Consider the following 17905-nt stretch of genomic DNA (forward strand, 5'->3'; position numbering starts at 1 on the left):
TCATGTCTGAAAAGAAATCAAAATTTCTGATTTATGAGGCATTAAAAAAATGAAAAAAAAAGATTTCCATCCTATGTTTCAAGTGCATATTGCCAATTTATGACAAAGTCTATGCTAAAAGCAATCACACCACTGGAAAGAGCATGTTTTCATTAGTAAGTGCACAATATATGAAGTTGGTACCTTGAACAGAACTATATTTCTTGAGGTATCAGTCACCATGTTTTACTACAAACGGACATTCTGCAAAACACAGTTCTTCAATTCAATTAAGGCAATTTCAGGAAATGAAACGCTTTGAAGAAATAGTGTCTACTTTAATGTATTGGGCAGTGCAGTGATGTCCTTTTCTAAATCCGCTGGAGGTGTATTCTGCCAGCCAGTTGGTGAGGCCTATATTGATCTGACGTGGACTGATCCTCAAGTGAAGTACAAGTACTTCAACAAGTGCCCGTGAATAAATGTACTCAGTTACTTTCCACCACGATGGTGTGGTGTCAGCCAAATTAGGGGGATGGACGTCTACCCTCCCTGACACACAGAACCTTGGTTCCAGATAGAACGGTTTGTTTGGTGACTCCCATTGTGAGTCACTAAACAAATGCTAGGAGAGAGAGCACAGATCACAAGCCGTCCCGTCTCGTTTTGGTTTTTCTCTTTTCTCGGTGAGGATTCAGGGCGGTGGAGGCCCATGTGAGAGCCCGGCTGACTGACAGATAGACAGGGGTGTGTGTGTGGGGGGGGGGGGGTTCTGGATCAGCACGTTAACGGCATGCCATTCCTTCCTTGGCTGCCACAAATCTCTCCCATCGTCTCTGAAAGTCAGGCTTCGCTGGCTCCTGGCAGACCCGTAGGCACCGCTGGCCCGGCACATGAGCTTTTATCAGCCTCGACCCAGATGGCAATGTGGCGGTAGAGTCCCGACAAGGGAAGGAGGGCAGGGGAGGAAAAAGTTGAGGGACGGAGGAGTGTGTGTGGTGTGTGTGTGCGCGTGTGCGTGTGGGCAATTCACTTGAGGAAAAAAGAGCATATAGCAGAAGAAAGATAAGTCTAAGGTAGGGTGGAACAAGTTCAGCGTCTTCTCCAGAAACTACAGATGAAACTTCAAACAATATTTGACTCAAAAAATCAAATGTATGGACATTTTTAAAAATCGTTTTGTCTTAAAACAAATCATCACGTTGAAATGGGAAACCTGTTCAGTATCATGTGAAACAGCATCAGAGTAAACCTTACTGTCTAGAACGATAAGTAGATTTTTGTCTTGTCCTATTTTTGCCAGTAGATCTGCCTGATTTGTCCATGTGTCAAGTCCCTGACACACAAATTGAACAAACTCTCTCATCACATTGACAAATTATGTTGTTGGTGTTACTTAAACCTGCACTAACTGATTTTTTTTTCTTTAAATGCAAAACTGACATTATCTCTAAATCATTAGCAAACAGTTGCTTACTTACACTTGCGGCAGATATGAGGCAACATTAACATTAATTTGGAGTCACATGACAAATGTACGTCCAATATTCATTCTCCTTTTGGCTCAGTTTTGCTTTCATTGGCTTCTTACAGCTGCCGGCTGCAGCTGACAACGGCACAATGAGAGCTGTGAGAGTGAACACGAACAGTCAAGTTGCAGGCCTGAAAACCGAAACGATGCGCTAAAAGACGCTAAAATGCTCCGTGGAGCTGAGGGGAACTGCAGAGTTGGGTAACAATTAGCAGTGGTTTCATCAGTGAAAATGTGACACCTTTCACAAACAAGTAGTCATGCGGTCCGTGTTCCAGACTGCTTGGTAATTGGTCGAATCAACGGATAAGTCATCATGTTGGTGATCCGTCTCTGCCCAGGTCAACTGCATTTTCCATGGGTCCGTTTCGTATCGGACCTCTGCCTGCGTGTGTGTTTTTGTTCAGCTCAGCCGCCAAACTCACCCCAAACTCTGGTTCTTTCTCTCATTTCCCTACCGTCTCTCTTCTTTTTCCTCTCCTCTCCGTACGTTTGCAAGCAGATTCACAAGCCCCCGGCATAAAGCACGCATTTTTCGCTCAGGTTGACACAATTTCAATTCACGCGGACGCGTCTTTATGTCAAGTTTGCACAGCTCTGCTAAAACAATGGTGTCACCTTTAAACTCTGCTTCTCGTTCTGTCTGACCACACAGTAGTACCATACTCTTAATTCTGATTAAAAATTACCTACATAAGAGGCTGCCGAGGATTCTTTTGCCATTAGTGTTCAGGACTTTTTGACAAATTTCTTTTTTCTAAATCAAAGGTTAAAACAAGCCCAAAGCAACAATTGAGGATAATGAGTTTCAAGAAACTGTTGTAAATGTTTTTAGCACAGACATCCTGAAATAAAATTATAACGCTTCTTGTTCACGGCTCCTCTACTGAGTAATTATATACATTTATTTGCTCACATGTTTTACCAGAATCACACCTTTGTTGGGGTGTAAAGAGGTCATTGATAGAATTATGTAAATACTGTATACATAACAATAATACGCCCTAATGATGTGAAAAAAGCTGTTTGTAGTGATTAAGTATGTCAACGTAACAGTTAGACAATCATTTCTATCAACGCGTCATATAAGCTTGGATCCAACTATTAAGGCATCTTACCTACATTTCCATTGTAGATTAGCAAACTGAAAGTCTAGAAGAAATTTAAAAAAAAGCAGACAGAACCTACTGTACTACTGCACAGAAAAAATGCAAGATTTATGACCCTATGCTACCATAAAAATCCCTATATCATGAGTCCAGCTATTGGCATTCCCTGTAAGCAGTACACCCCAATTCCTTCTCCGTGATAAGGCAAGTTCAAAAAGGTAACAGACTCTCCCAATTTCATTCTCCCGCTTTTCCTTGCCGTTCCACTCTGCGATTGTTTAGATCAATTTTGCAGTGGATAATTTCTGCTGCGCTGCTCGCTACCCTGCCATGAAATTGGCACTGAGGTTGCCTTCAGTTTGCAGGAGAGAGGATAGGAGGAGGAGAGATGAATGAAAGAGACAGAGAAAGACGGCGAGAGAGGTAGGGAGAGACAGAGACAGAGAGAGAGGGAGAGAGACCCAGAGGCAGTTTGTTGTTTTTAAACCAGGAATAATCAGCTGCATCACAGAAATACAAAAAGAGAAGGGTCAAAAGGAACAAGGTAGAGTAGAGTCAAAGGCCCGAGGCACTCTTCACACACAAATACATCTGTTCATCAGTGGTGAATCAAAGATGTCACACTGTGGGATAACAGCACTGTCAAAAAGCATTTACATCACAAAGGGAGAGCCTCAGCTACAAACTCTGGTAACTGCACCATACTGCTCAGTGCACAATACTGTCAACGGCCTGTAACAGGAAGACAAAGCACACACGGCCTCACCATAGCAACGCAGGAGGTGAACACACTTTATCGGGGCACATGGGAGAGAGTTTTTCTGTCAGTTGCACATAAGTGTTCATTAACTCAACTCTTTGATGACCGCTCCTGAACTTGGCTGCAACTAAGTGGAGGGAAACGTAAGTTGGTTGGGGGGGGGGTGCAACAATCAAGCAAAGTGTTGCAATTTCCCTGTCAAAAATTACAGGGAACTGTACAGGTGTTTCAGCCAGTTGAACTAATCTAAATCTAAATTCAGCCATGGGCAATTCCAGTCCAAACTCCTCCAGCCGTCCTCCAGCCGAGTGCTGTGGCACAGACGTACTGCTTTTGAAAAAACAGTGAGAGAGGCAATTTTATTAGTCATAACTCATGTCAGCACCTGTGACTTAAATGTATTCTTATAATGCCCCCCCCCCCGGCTTCAAACTGTGCAAAAACACTATGCCCCGCACACCTGCATTCTGCACCATCAAGCATATCCTGTGCCATGTGCCACTTAGTCACAAAATTAGAGTCTAATGGAACATTTTAAAGTGAATTGGTCCTTGCTCTGAGAACGAAAGGAACAGGAAATCCATATTTCTCTCAGAAAAAAAAGAAATAGCATTTAGTTTCTAAGTCTGGAAAGGACAAGAGCATTTGAATGGAAGTAACAATTGGTTGGTCCCAATTTAAGCAGCAGAGTCTGAGACATCCTGACTATAAGTCTTTAGTATGGGTCAAGTACAAAAAACCCTGTATCGTACATGTCTTCCAGTTTTTTGAACTTTAGAAAAGCTCCCCCCAGAGCCACGGAACTGATTTCACGGGCTGAATAGTACTCAGTCATTCAGATTATCAGAATATATTCAAGGCACCCAAAAGAAATAGCTCATTCCCCAATCAGGTTTCATTAGTATTACTGTTATAATTAATTTATGTCTAATTTCGTGGGCGAGGGAGCTGAGTTTGTCTTGGATGCAATCTTTACTTGTAGGGTGTGCAGAAGTCATCTAACCCATTTTAACAAGTAGCGTAACCAACAAATGCCCCAGTCAAGAGTCAGCAGTCAAGTTATATTTTATTAATCCTCATTGGAAAATTCATAATTTTGTATTTGACACATCCAGACTGTTTAGTAGCAGTGGGCAGCCAGCACCCAGGGACAAGTCTAGTTCTGAGTCCGGTGCCTTGGATGAGTATCAAATGATCAAATGATGTCAGGAAGAGTATTCCTGACATCAACACGAGTACACGTCTTTTGGACTGCGAGAAAAAACAGTGGTAGAAAATAACCACAATAAGTACATTTACCCAAGTGCAGTGTTTAATTACACTTTTTATTTTCCACTTCTGACTTCCTTTCCACTACATTTCAGAGGGAAATGTTATACTTTTTACTGCACTACATTTATTTGACACCTATAAAAACTGACTACTTTGTAGATTAATGTTTAACATACAAAATTTCCATTTTACCAAGCCATTTCTGTCCCAAAAGTCAACTCAAGAGATCTGCCATTTATGATGAGATAACGTAAACCTTTTTTAGTAAAAGTTGCATGGTTTCATTAATTTTCTAGAACAAATTTTTTTGGGGGTTCTTGGGCAGAAATCGGTTCTTCTGTTTTCTTTCAAGATTTTAAGAATTAAACTTCTTGAAAGAAGCTGATTTTTCCTAATAATAGAACCAGACTTCTACTGGTCAATAACTAATTAATTATTGGTTTGTAAGATGGAGGGTTTTTTTTTTTTTTTAAATAACATAACAAAATATAATCATGATATAAAGTAAATCAAATGAGCTTCCCGTAGACTTGGTCAACGCTTACCAGTCACCTATTGTTAACTACTCCAGAAACAGACGCACATCTGACGCAAATATATCTACAAGACATTAGGGATTAGAGCTCAAGAAAAAAGGAATTTCAAGTGAAAAGTGAGAACTAATTGCTACGACTACTTCACTTGGAGTCGTCATAAGGAACCACTGGGAGTGTCAAACAGAAAAATCCATATAAATGACATGACCATGAACTTTACATTCATCCATTATTACACAAGGCAACTGCAATGGAGAGACACAACAGAGCTGTTATCTGAATCCCTTTATTCTCAGTGGTTATACAAAAGGGGAAATGTTTCCAAATAAGCCACCCATTATCTCTGAGCATCATAAAGGAGACATTAAAAAATTTTCTTCTAAAGCAGAATTAGCTCTCAAGGTCAACTTTTAGTAAACTCATTTATATGCCGTTTAGGTTGAGCTCCATAAATCCTATCTTTCATGTGTTCTTTCCTCACAAGATGTTGGATGATTAGACTGAATGTCATCCAGCACGCGTCGCTTAAATCCCAGAAAACCTCTGAAAAAGCTCAGCACTTGCAGAGAGCGAGTAAAAAAAAAAAAAAAAAAAACTTGGCAAGAATAAAGAATGCACCCTGTTGAATCTTTATGAGCTTTAACAGGCAACTGCTCTGAACACATAAGGGTGTCTTTGTGAAATGATATTGAAGCTCTCAAATCTCTCTGCAACACACCCTGGGTACATCTCTGCTCATTTTTTTGCCTCCTAGCGAGCTGTTTTGTTGCCGGATGTGATTATTGAACGTTAAAATTTGCAGCAGCCAGAAGTACAGATAAAGAGTAGAGAAAAATCCCTATTTGAAAATGGATATGCGGACTAAGAACCATAGCTTAACCACCATTTGTAATCGACTTGTTTGAAACCCTTTGCTCTCATCTCTTTCTCTGAGTCTCAATTAAAAAAGCCTCAGAAGTAGGTTCTCTGGACCAATCCAACAAACACGTTTAAAAAAACTTCCTTTTTTCTTTTTTGAGCATTTTTTTATGTACGTCTCTGAGCACATCTGAACACTGTTTACCATCTTCAGACTCCAATTCTATCTCAGATCGATTCAAATGAGATTTTCCACAATATTTGACAATATGCGCTGGTGGTTTACTTTGGCCGTCTGGCAACTCTCGGGCTGGTGGCGAGGCGAATCTCACTCAGGTTGGGGCTCAACTGTCTCAGTGGGACTCCGGCGAGGGCAGGGGGTTCGCTGTCTGTCTAAGGTTCAAAGAAGGACCCTGATTAATATTCTTGAGGCAAAAGCAGAGGCATGAGACGTACAGAGAAAGACAGAAAGAAAGAGAGAGAGAGGGGTGCTGGGAGAAACTGAACAGGACTCCCCAGTGTTCCTGTCAAGTTTGGTGTCTGACTGCATGGACGTTGGCCACCGCACCGCTGCTGCCGCAGCCGCCGCCTCACTGTGAATACTTGGCAGCCCTACGTCTGGATCTTTGAAGATAACGTGTGCTATTAATAAACAAACAGAAGCAATTACTGGGAGGCAGAGGAGAGGAGAGGGATTGGATTATGTCAGGATGAGCGCCAGTCTCACTGAAGTCAAAACTGATGAGCTGCAGCACTCCAAAGACAGCAGAGATACCAATCCCTCCTCACTGACCCCTGCACCCCCACAGCCTGCAGCCATACAGGAAGATAACACTCCTCTGTGTGTGTTTGTGCATGGATTTGTGTGTGTGTGTGTGTGTGTGTGTGTGTGTGTGTCAGTACTCCACATGTCTAGACCAGTGTGCATTCATGTGTGTTCGGTCATTTTTGCAATATATACCACAAAGAAAAGGCCCTATGTTTTGTAACATTACTATTAATGTATGTGTTTCTATCTAATATTGCTGCTGAGGCTGTTTATTTTAATTTTGGTTCCATTTCTTGGGGTTAAGGTGATTATTTTGGTGATTATTTTGAGCATTCCTACGAAGTATTCAGTATTCACGTTAGATTAATCCTCTGGCTGGCGACTCCATTCTCTGGCACTGACCTAATGTACATTTCAACTGCCTCTGAATCCGACCCTCATCCAAGCAATGAGCAGATACTTATATGTAGATTGTATCTGCTTCGGCTAAACCACGTTGGCTGGTCCAACTGGATCGATAAGCAGTTTCATCTAAATGCTATGGTCCACCGAGTAGTTTGACCTGTCGTATCTAAGCAAAAGGAAAATTCTTTCAATATGAAGTTGTGTGTGACTGTAAGATTGCAGGTAATTTTGCAGGATCTTCAGTTTGGCACGCTCTCAATGACTGGTGCTTCGCTGAGTTGGGCCCTCGGCACCCGGAAGGCTCAACGATGTGAACCACCACCCTCTTTACCTGCACCCAAACACTCAACACAGCCCTCCAAAACAAGCTATATTCACTTCTATCCATAACATCACCAGGTAACAGCAACCATCTACCAACATGTTGCATTAACCGCAGCTTGCGGTCTAGCCCACCAAACAAGCCAAGCGGTCTTTTTCACTTACTTTGCCTTAGCAAGCTGCAAACCATACACTCCTAACTACGAAATCTCCAGCCAACACCATCAGGAAACAACACGTTAGCCAACAACAACCAGCTAGGGATATGGTTAGCTAAACAGCGTGGTGCATCACTGGCAGCGTGCCGCTTGATCCGCCAGACAAACCTCAGCGACTTCACCTTAGAAACCAACAAGACACACACTTCAGTCTAGAACATCACCGGCTACCAACAACAACTAACAGCTGGTTAAGCCAGGTGACCACAAAAGCTAACTAGTGCCGGCCAAAAATAAACGACCAAAAAATTTCTACGGGTGTTTCTGCAATACAAACCCGTTCACACTGGTACTTTCTGTATGCCCGCACTGTGAGTGCAAAACTGACAGAAGCCCTCGCCTTCTCCCGCCCATTCAGCTTTTATACGAACGGCCGGACATACAAATTAAAGCATTTCAGCGATTAATAGAGTTACAAACTCACTTGAATACTTTGAGAGAAAATTTAGCTCTATGCAGTGCAGGCGCTGACTGACCCCTCGGGGCTTACCGTAGCTGTGTGCGCTCGCCGCCGAGAGCGTTCAGAACCACAAACCTGTACAAACCCGTGCACTCAACTCGACTCGGCTTCTGCTGATACCAGCTCTCGTACAGACTGGCTGCCCCTCGACACTTCCCGTACATGCTGAACTGCAGCTCGTACGCTGAAGAGACCAACTGGGTGCTTCGGGGGTTCAACTGATTCGCTCATGTACCAGAGCCAGTAGACTCAGTGCTTCTTAGCCTGTTAGCCTGTCGTTATTAACCCTTGTTCCTGCTGCCTGTGGACTGTGAAGTGACCCACTGCTGCAGTTCGGTTAAGTTACACAACTATTAGCGCATGTAAGGGTTAATAATTGTTTTAAATTTTGATTTAAATACTTTTATTTTTTTGTTGATGATGCACATTGCTTTGCTTCCACTCAACACCAGCACCACCAGTACTCTATCGTGTTAATGTGCCCTGCACTCTTGTGGACTGAAAGGTGCACAACACCGAACTCGAACCTCCTGGCATTCCAGCCAACAACTACAGCTAATAGCTAACAGCTAACACCAACAGCTAGCTTAACAACAACGACAAAGCCCGGTTTTGTCAGTGATTTAGCTTACCTTTCTGTGAAGAGTTGAGTTCAAATATTGTATATGTGTGCATGTGTAGGACCGTGGGAATATTTGCATCAGTGCACATATTGTGTTCTGAGAGATGTGGAGCGTGCGTCAGGGTTTGTACACACTGTACGGGTCTGTGCGTGCCTTTTGTGTGCCCTTGTGTATGTGCGGGAGGCCCTGATGTAATGTGCAACAAACACGGCACATGAAAGATAAATAAAGCATGAAAGATAAATGTGTAATAATAACTCATTGTTTCATGCTGCAGGAGAACAACAATGTGAAGCTTCCTCCTCCTCACTGTTCTGTCAGTGTGCCACTCAGTCGGGTTTCAGATTAAGTTTTAGGATGATCTAGTTATGATTCCCGCTGTGGCATCTGGAACTCCTGTCAAAGCTGCCTCAGCGCAGCAAGTCTAGCATACAGTGGGGATGAGTGACACTCACTACCATGTCTCATTCTCCTCAGAGACTCTGAACAGTCAATAATTCATCGGGAAGGTAGACGCCACAGCACAGAGTGCTCTCTCTTCCCACCCTTAGTTTATCGTTTCTCTCTCAATCTAGGATTCCTTCCCATTTCTCTTCCTCTGTCTCTCCTCCTTTCTCCCCTCACTCACTCTATATATTGCACCACTTCAATAATTCAAAGTGATATATAAAAGTCAATGAAATTTGCCATACCTCGGGTCATTACGATGCCTGCCATGGATTTGTGTCGAGCGTGCGCTGGACTGCAGCCGCCCACCAGCGACCGGTACTTCTCCCTCACCAAGTGGAATATTGAATCGGCAAAGTCCTGCAAAACACAACCGCTCCTTTAATTTCTACTGGACACCATCTGTGGAGGCCGACTTCATCGGTTTCATTTTGCTGTGAAATATTCCACCTCCCTAATTTGTAGTTTTTGGGGAGTCTGGCCCGGTCAACTTACCTGTTTGGGCATCATTACAGTGATGTTTCCAACACTAGCATACAGTATGTTGAGTAGTACTAGCTTGACCAAAGGAAAGGCCTGACTAAGGTTTTACTGATGACAATTCATCAGAATTACTAACTTAATAAAATATTACTAAATCAATATAGCTCAAAGTCATGATTGTCTTTTGAACCAAGTTGAAGGATTTCTAATCCACACTGTCTGCCTTTGGGAAACACTTTTAACTTACTGTGTAGAAGGAAAGTAGACCCCTGGTATTTCACCCAAAGCAACACTACCAGTATCCTACTGTCGCTCAACATAGCGTACGCTAAAGTATCTATAGGGGACACATAAAGCGGATTTACAGTTCACATCCCAACACTTAAGGGTTAAGTTGACTACAGGGGCATAAACTATGACGTGTTGTTGTTGTTGTTGATAGCCCGATTTGCACTTTAGTCAAAGCTTATCTTGAGTTTCGAACAGACTTCATATAAAAAACCAAACAAAAAACATATTGCCCTTGGTATCTTATCTTGACATCAACAACATGAGGATGATTAAACCCTTCACTCTCCGCATCTATTAATGCGTGAATATATTTTCCACTATAGCTTTTTGTGCAGAATGCTGTAATGAATGGGAATTGGTTGAAAACTCCTTGTGTTTGACTGTTCTGCGCCAGTATCATTCCCTTCTACCACCCAAACATAGTGTCTATCACTGTCACTGTCTCTTTTCCGGTCTCATCTTTTTTTACTTTTTTGAATTGTTCAAGTCAAGTGGGTTTCATGTGTGTAGGCCAAACGACACCATCCATCCTTGGAAACCTTGACTTCTGACCCATCGGTGCTCATGCTCCCTTTACTCAGAGGTGAAACAGACTTGAAACACTGCTTACAGCCTGCTGTCGAGCTACTGTTTGGCAAGAAAAAATGGAATAGGTGTGTGTTACTGCGAGTAGAGAGCAGAAAGAAACAACAGTGGTAACACTGTCATGGGGTATCGTGGGGTGTTGTCTTTTAGTATCCTTTGGGCTCTGTGCAGGCCCCTCACCTCTCCCATATCACTGATGCTCACTACATGGGTGTCGATGATGTCCTGTCATGGGCCGTGCACAGCCCAGACCAGTTTGTGATGTTTCCAGTCAGAGCGCTTTCTATCGCTTTTCTGTAAAAGTTAACAAGAACTTGGCACAGGAATTTAGCCTCCTTAAGTTTCTTGAAGAAGTACAGTCGTTTCTGAGCTTTCGTCACCAGGGTGGAGATGTGTGATGGCCACGACAGGTTCCCTGTGATGTTGATTCTCAGGGACCTAAAACTGTTCACCTGCTCCACCTCAGCTCCACTGATGTAGACACGGGGTGTGTGTCTTTGCCTGCTTGTTTTTTTCTTCTAAAATCTGCTCCTTGGTTTTGTTTACCTCGAGCAGTATGCTGTTCTCTGTGCACCACCCCGCAAGAATGTTGATTTCCTCCCGATACGAATTCTCATCAGTGTTTGTAATTGGCACCGATGGTGCCGATGTCGTCCGCATACTTCGCAACAGAGTTCTCTCTCCGTGTCTGGGAGCGCAGTAATGGGGGCACAGCGTGAACAGGAAGGCGCTGAGCAAGCGATCCTGGGGGGCTCCGGTGTTGAGCGCTAGAGCGGAGGAGGTGTGACTGCCACTCCGAGCCGTCTGGGGTCTGCTGGCGAGGAATCACTTTCATGGGGAGATTGTTTTGAACGCTGAGCTGAAATCAACAAACAGCCTTCTGATGTAGGTGAGTGGAGGGCAGCGGATCTGTCCAGGCTGGTTGGGAGGTTTTCTCTTGACGCACTGGAGAACCATTATTATCTGACCATGCAGTGCAACCGCCACTGTAGAAAACTGCCAAACCCGCAGAGCAAATATATAATATTTTTTATTGTCGCATTTTTGGCTTTAACATCAATTCAACCACTGAACATATAAAACATATACATAACATAACATGTTTTTTATGTCACAATTTCCTATAATCAAAGAGGAATCTTTCTGATTGTTCTCTCTGTCTGGTTTCACCGAAGTGGATGAGCATGTTTTCTCTTAAAGAGCAGCTTCCCGTTCATGTTTTGTGCTGTAAATTATTTCTTTGTGTCATGAAGCGACCCAGCACATTTACCACCAATTTGACCGGGTCTTTCGCATTATGAAATGCAGAGATGTAAGGATTTATAGAGTAGATAAAACAGTAAGTATGTGCCGAACTCCCCCCATTTCCTCAGCCAAACCAACACTTCTCACCAGATATCCACTAGTTCCACACTGTTCAACAGATGCTGCAAAGGCATGAGGATGATCCGAACCTTTAATGCTCTTTACTCTAGTGGTAATTAAGGGCTTAGTCTCAGAGAGGCCTTTACGCCAACTGTAGAGCATAAATGGATCACTGGGAGATGGCACCAGAGTGGGAGTAGAGTGGGCCTTTTGGACAGATGGAGCCCCCAGTAGCTTAAAGGACATCAACAGATGCCATGGTGACAGACGCATAGAGTGAGAGAGAGTAAGAGAGATTGAGGGTGAGAAAACAAACAGGGAGGGAGCGAGCGGCTGAATTAGTGAGCATATTGCACATTATAGCCCTCGTCAGGGCTGTGAAATACTCTCACAGTTGGAGCTGCCGGTGGAGGTGCTCACAGCTCGTGGTGTGGTGGGTGGTGTTTCAATGTGCTACCACTTTGCTTATGAAGCTTTAGAACAGCTACGTATCGCGTCACTTCCGAGATGAGTGTTCTCTCTAACAACCGCCAAAAAGGACAAGAGGAAGAAAAGACAAGTTGTTCCCTGAACACATTGATATAGTGTTGTTTATTTTATGCTTGAATAGTCCACTCCATCTATCAGCATGCTTGAGCCCTGAACTCAGTCCAGATCATGTTGCAGTGACTCAGACAAAATGAACGAAAAAACAAAACAAAACAGGCAGACGGGCAGATTCTCCCCGTCATCAGTGCAGATTCAGTGTGTTCATGAATGCTCAGAAGCCAGTTTATGTTACAAAGTCATTGGGCTCTTGCAAAAAGGGACAAAATGATTGTCAGCGTCAGGAGTTATCTTATAAAATATTACAGTAGAAGCTATTTTAAACAACTAATGGGAAATATTTTCATGTTTGCTTTGTCACAGTCTAGAAAGTGATTCAGTAGCAGAGGATTTACTCAGTACAATGTTAACAACTGTTTAAACGTGCAGTTTGCAATGAAATTCTTGGTGATTTTCAGACAGTGGTGGACATAAGCAGCCTTCTCTTTTCTAAATGTATCGGCTGAAATGAAAACGCTAGCCACTAGACTTTATCAGCTGTAGCTAGCTAATTAAGCTGCCATTAGCTCCACGGTGTGGCTAAAAACACTGTCTCCGGCTGACTTTTCAATGTTTCTAGATGACTAGCTTCGAGACTAGAACCCTTTAACAGAGGTATGACACCGCTGCACCAGGATATCACACAATCAAGTTACCGAAGTTGGGCCTTAGTCGGTTGCAGGGCGGCTAGTTGGGCGGTGGGAAGTCCAGCCTAGAGGGGTCCACTGCATCTGTAAGCGTTTGGCATACCTTAATTAATCCCCTGATGTGTACGGTGTGTGGCAGATTCTTCAGCAGTAGTGTTCCTAAAGGACTGGTTCACAGCGTTTCGAGTCTGCCTTAAAACAACAGTCGGGTGCCCATATGGACACTGAAAGAGGTTTTTCCTTGCTGCAACCATTCCTCCTGTTCATTAAAGAATTCCTTCATAACGCGCTTTCAGCGGTGGGAGACAAAATCCGATATCCCTGTTTTGTGCAAAAAATGTCCTAAAAAGTTTATCTGAAGCTAATATGAGATTTCAGTCGTCCGAATTAGACAAATCAAGAAGATAGCTTCCAAAGTTACGGTATTTTTAGTACAAAACCCTCTCTTCCCTCTGTGGTTTCCCGAGAGAAAAGAGGTAATTTTGTACTAAAAAGCCTGCAACTTCGGAAGACAGCCGCTTGATTGGTCTTACTCGGAGAGTTGATACCTCATATTAACTTTAGATAAACTTTTTACGACATTTTTGCAGACAAGGAAAACTCTGGATTTTGTCATTTTGTCATTCCTTGAAAACGCATTGGGGGGGGGGGTCTTCGATTGTCCACTGTGAACGACTACAGGAATGGAATGACGACAGCAAGAAAAACCTGTCAGTGTTCATATGGGCACCTGAGTATTGTTTTAAGACAGCTCTGAAGAATTGCGGACCTGCCTTTAACACTTCCTTACCAGTCTTCAACTGAGGAAGAATCTTTGAAAAAAACAAAACGAAAAACAAAAGTCTACATATGACAGTATGCCTTTAACTGGCAACAATTTTGATCATAGATTAATTGTTTCTGTCATTTGCGAATCAAAAATTCACATTTGTTCATTTCAGCTTCTCAAATGTGAACATTTTAGCTTGTGTTTGTTTCATCTCATTTTAATTTGAACATCTCTGTGTTCACTCCGTGTAATTCTTCAGCCCAAATGCAGCAGAATTTTCTGATCCTGTACTGGAGCATGAGTAACAAAAATGTGAAGGAAAGAAAAAAAAAAACCTGCCTTGTTCCTTTCTACTTGAAAGTGACATCCAATTAATTCTGACAGAATCCTGCTTGGCTTGGCGGCGTCAGCTGGTGTCAGTCACAGTCTGAACCCCGAGTCGAGTCCTCCATCCCTCCTAAAGGCCTTTTCATTGATGACATTACTGAGGTGAGAGAAGGTGGCAGCTCAGAGAGGCCTGGAGAGCAAAGGTGGAATAGACCCTGGCACACAGCCCAGCTTTTTGTCCCTCCCTCCTGCTTCCCCATCCTCCTCTCCTTTTGTTCTCTCTCCTCTCTCCTCCTTCACCTCCCTTTCAGTCCATGTTTCCTCCCCTTCTCTTCCCATCTTTTTAAGTCCGACTCCCCGGACCCTATTCGTGCCTTTCATTCTTTCTCATTCTCTCCTCTCTCTATGCTCCCTTTAGCCACCCCTGCCTCCTCGTCTTCCTCCTCCTCCTCTGTTGTCAGGTTTCTCTCCTGCTATCTCTTGCTGGTTTGTGATAGAGGGCAGTGATGTGCCAGGACCGAGAAGCCAACAGTGAGTCAGAGCCTATCATTTCCTCATCCTGTCAGCCGGACAGAGGAAACAGCATCATCTATACACCTGACACAAAAGGAAAATAGGCTGTGATTTACAGCTGCGGTTCTCTTCTAACAGATAAACCTCTGTCTCTGTTCACATCTGCGTGTATCTACATATCTCACTGGTTTCCTCCTCATTTCTTTCTAAACATACAGCCCAGGCACCGCGCAGCCTGCGCTGCGGGGGAGTTGAGTGCCACCTTCAGCGCTGGGCTAATGTGGCAGAAAAATGGGGCCAGGGATCTCGCTCCTCGGTCAGACTGAACATCAGTGCGGCCTGCCATACAGCGAGAGGAGGGCCGGCGTGAGGATAGCTGGCTTCCTCCTGGATGAGCATCGAGGTTAACACTTCTCCTGTACAGCCGACTTTGGAAATTTCTTCTCAGAATCTATTTCAGGTGGCTGAAATAAGATCCACTAAATTGCAGGTAGACAGTGCTCGGAGAGAAAACTGCTGTAGTGGCGCTTGTGTTACTCAACCCAGCTGGTGTCTTCCCTGAATTAGTTCTGACCAATTTACTTAGCAATTCCTCTGGGCCTCCTCAGGGAAGAGAAAGCAAGCAGCACTAGTTATTTTGTAACTGCTATAGCTGCAAAGTGTGAGATTTATTGCAGCAATACCCCAATCAGCCTAGATGAAGAAGAAGCGCTGAGGCACAGAACAACCCCTTTGACCCCAATTACAGTTAGTCACTTCATGCAGACTGGATGGCTATTTGATGTCAAAGACGTAGGTAAGGTCAGAGTAAACGCAACCAACCTTCGAGATGGACTGACACCCGATTGTGCCAAATGTTGAAGAGATGTAAATACATCAGTCGCTCTAAGACAGGTACATAGGCTTTACGTCTTCATGTCGGTAATTGTTCTGCGAAAATAGCCGCTCGCAGCGTCCCTCACCAGCGATCGTGACAGCTGAAGTTAAGCAGGAGCGAGCTTCCATCAGGAAAAAGCCGCTCCCGCGATTTAAACACATCCGATCATACAAGTGGCACAACGGAGCTGTTGTACCCGTTATCTGACCTCCGATCAGTTCAACCACTGAATTATCCGTATGGGAGAGAGTGGCATGAGTGAGAGCTGTTGATGATGACAGAACTGACTGTCTGCCTTGTGATCCGTAGATGCTGTTCATTTGTGTGTTTGTGTTAGTTTTTCGACGGCTAGCTGATCATTTTGGCCGGTTACCAGCAGCTTCAGGTGCATTACCGTCCCCCTCTAGACCGAGATAGCCTGACCCGGATTTTCATGTGGTCCGGGAAAACCTGGCTGGATTTGTAGTCAGATTTGTGATCTGGCCAACGGAGACACAGATACGTGAATAAATGCAAATGAAGTTGTGTAAAACCTCTTCTGGGTTTTATCTGGATACAAAACATTTGAATGATAAGTGTACATGGGACACGTCTGCATTTGCCAAAATACAATCCTGTTATATATTAAGAATCTTGGATGTGTTGATTGTGTCTAAACCAAAAGCCGCAATTAGAGGTGCATACAGGGTTAATAAAAAGAAATGTGTGGAGGAGAGCCGATACAAATTCATTGCAGGAAGCACAAACTGAGGCAAAGATGTACCCAGGCTAGTACTTTTTTTTTTTTTTTTTTCCCCAGACTGAACCAAAACATTAAAGTGACAGGCTGGGAAACCAAAACAAGTAGCTAAAAGGAGCTACAAAGCTCTGCAGGGCTGATGGGAACGGCAGAGTTTGGTGCAAATTCTCTGTGGATTTGTCACTCCTTCCACATCCGTGTAGTCTTGAGCCCCATTGTTAAAATAAAATATAGATTCTAGCTGCTTCAAGTAAAAAACAAAGACAAAACGAAGAGACGTGACTAAAGAGCTTCGGGTGTGCTGCAAGGTTCTGGTTGTGAAAAAATATTTTTGAGGAACCCGGAGTGAAGTGGAAAACAAAGTTTCAAAAAATGATAGGAATCTTCAATACACTGCTGGCCTATTTTTTTTTTTTTTTTATCTGCCCACCCTCCTCCCCCGCTCCCCAACTGTTTGTGTTCGGCATCTATCGCCAAGGTAATGTGGAATGTCACCAACAATCCTCCTGCTGCCTTCTCTCTGTGAAGTCAATATTGTGCCAGAAAAACACAAAATGTCAACGGGGAAATTTTCTCTGCCGCTGCCTGACCTAGAAGTCTGTGCATGCTGGTCGAGGTGATGGCATGAGTGTGCGCGTGTTGTGAGACAGAAGAAATTCCTCAATTGAATAATTTATTGTCTGGCGCCAGGGATTCATCACTGATTACATTTTAGGGCCTTCCACAACATTCTCCATATGCTTCCGACCATCGTCCCTCAGTTAACGTGGTGAAACGCGGAGTGTGAAACTGCGTTGATTGTGTGTGTTCACGTGTGTCACTGCACGAACATCCCTGCTCATGTTCAGGGTAACGGGGGGTGGATGTGGGCTTGATTTAACCCCACCCTCAGGAAAAAACACACACAGACACACACACACGCACGCACGCTTCAACCCACCACCCTCGCCACCTTATCACCTGCCTGCAGAGCGGCCCAGGCAGCATAAAAACGGGGCCATGTCTTATATTTCTTTATAGAGGTATTTAACAATTCATTCTACTGAGTTTTAATAGTCTGCCCTCTGCCGAGATATCTTCCCCCACCTCCACCACCATCACTAGCCCACCCTTCCTTCTCCCCATCCCTCGCCTGCGCCGAGCATGAGGCTTTTGAAAATGGATATCTATTCATTTGGCAGAAGTGTTGCCTCTGGGGGCTTTTTAGATTCTCAAAAAGCCAGACTCCTCACGGCGAGACAGATTTCCCTCTTGTTTGTTCTCCATATGACACATAGCATCGCTCTCACTCCTAAATCTCGTGCTCCTTCTCTCGCCGTCCTCTAGATCTGTATCACAAGAGGAAAACGGAGAAAAACGTACACGTCAGTGCTGTTACTCAGATCGTCTTTCAGTGGTTGTTCTGTTGTCTCGCCTTTCATTGACAGTAAAAGAGG

At 43.8% G+C, this 17905-nt stretch overlaps 1 protein-coding gene across 1 annotated transcript in view; it reads right to left on the reverse strand.

Moving 5' to 3' along the window:
• adarb2 (adenosine deaminase RNA specific B2 (inactive)) overlaps positions 1–17905 on the reverse strand; it is a 172242-nt gene that overhangs the window by 20975 nt on the left and 133362 nt on the right. The window contains exon 5 of the mRNA XM_040126864.1: positions 9534–9648. Within this exon, the coding sequence (XP_039982798.1) occupies positions 9534–9648 (115 nt within the window). The remainder of the gene's footprint in view (positions 1–9533; positions 9649–17905) is intronic.

The sequence above is a fragment of the Xiphias gladius genome, chromosome 5 (genome assembly GCF_016859285.1).
Source record: "Xiphias gladius isolate SHS-SW01 ecotype Sanya breed wild chromosome 5, ASM1685928v1, whole genome shotgun sequence".
Taxonomy (NCBI): domain Eukaryota; kingdom Metazoa; phylum Chordata; class Actinopteri; order Istiophoriformes; family Xiphiidae; genus Xiphias; species Xiphias gladius.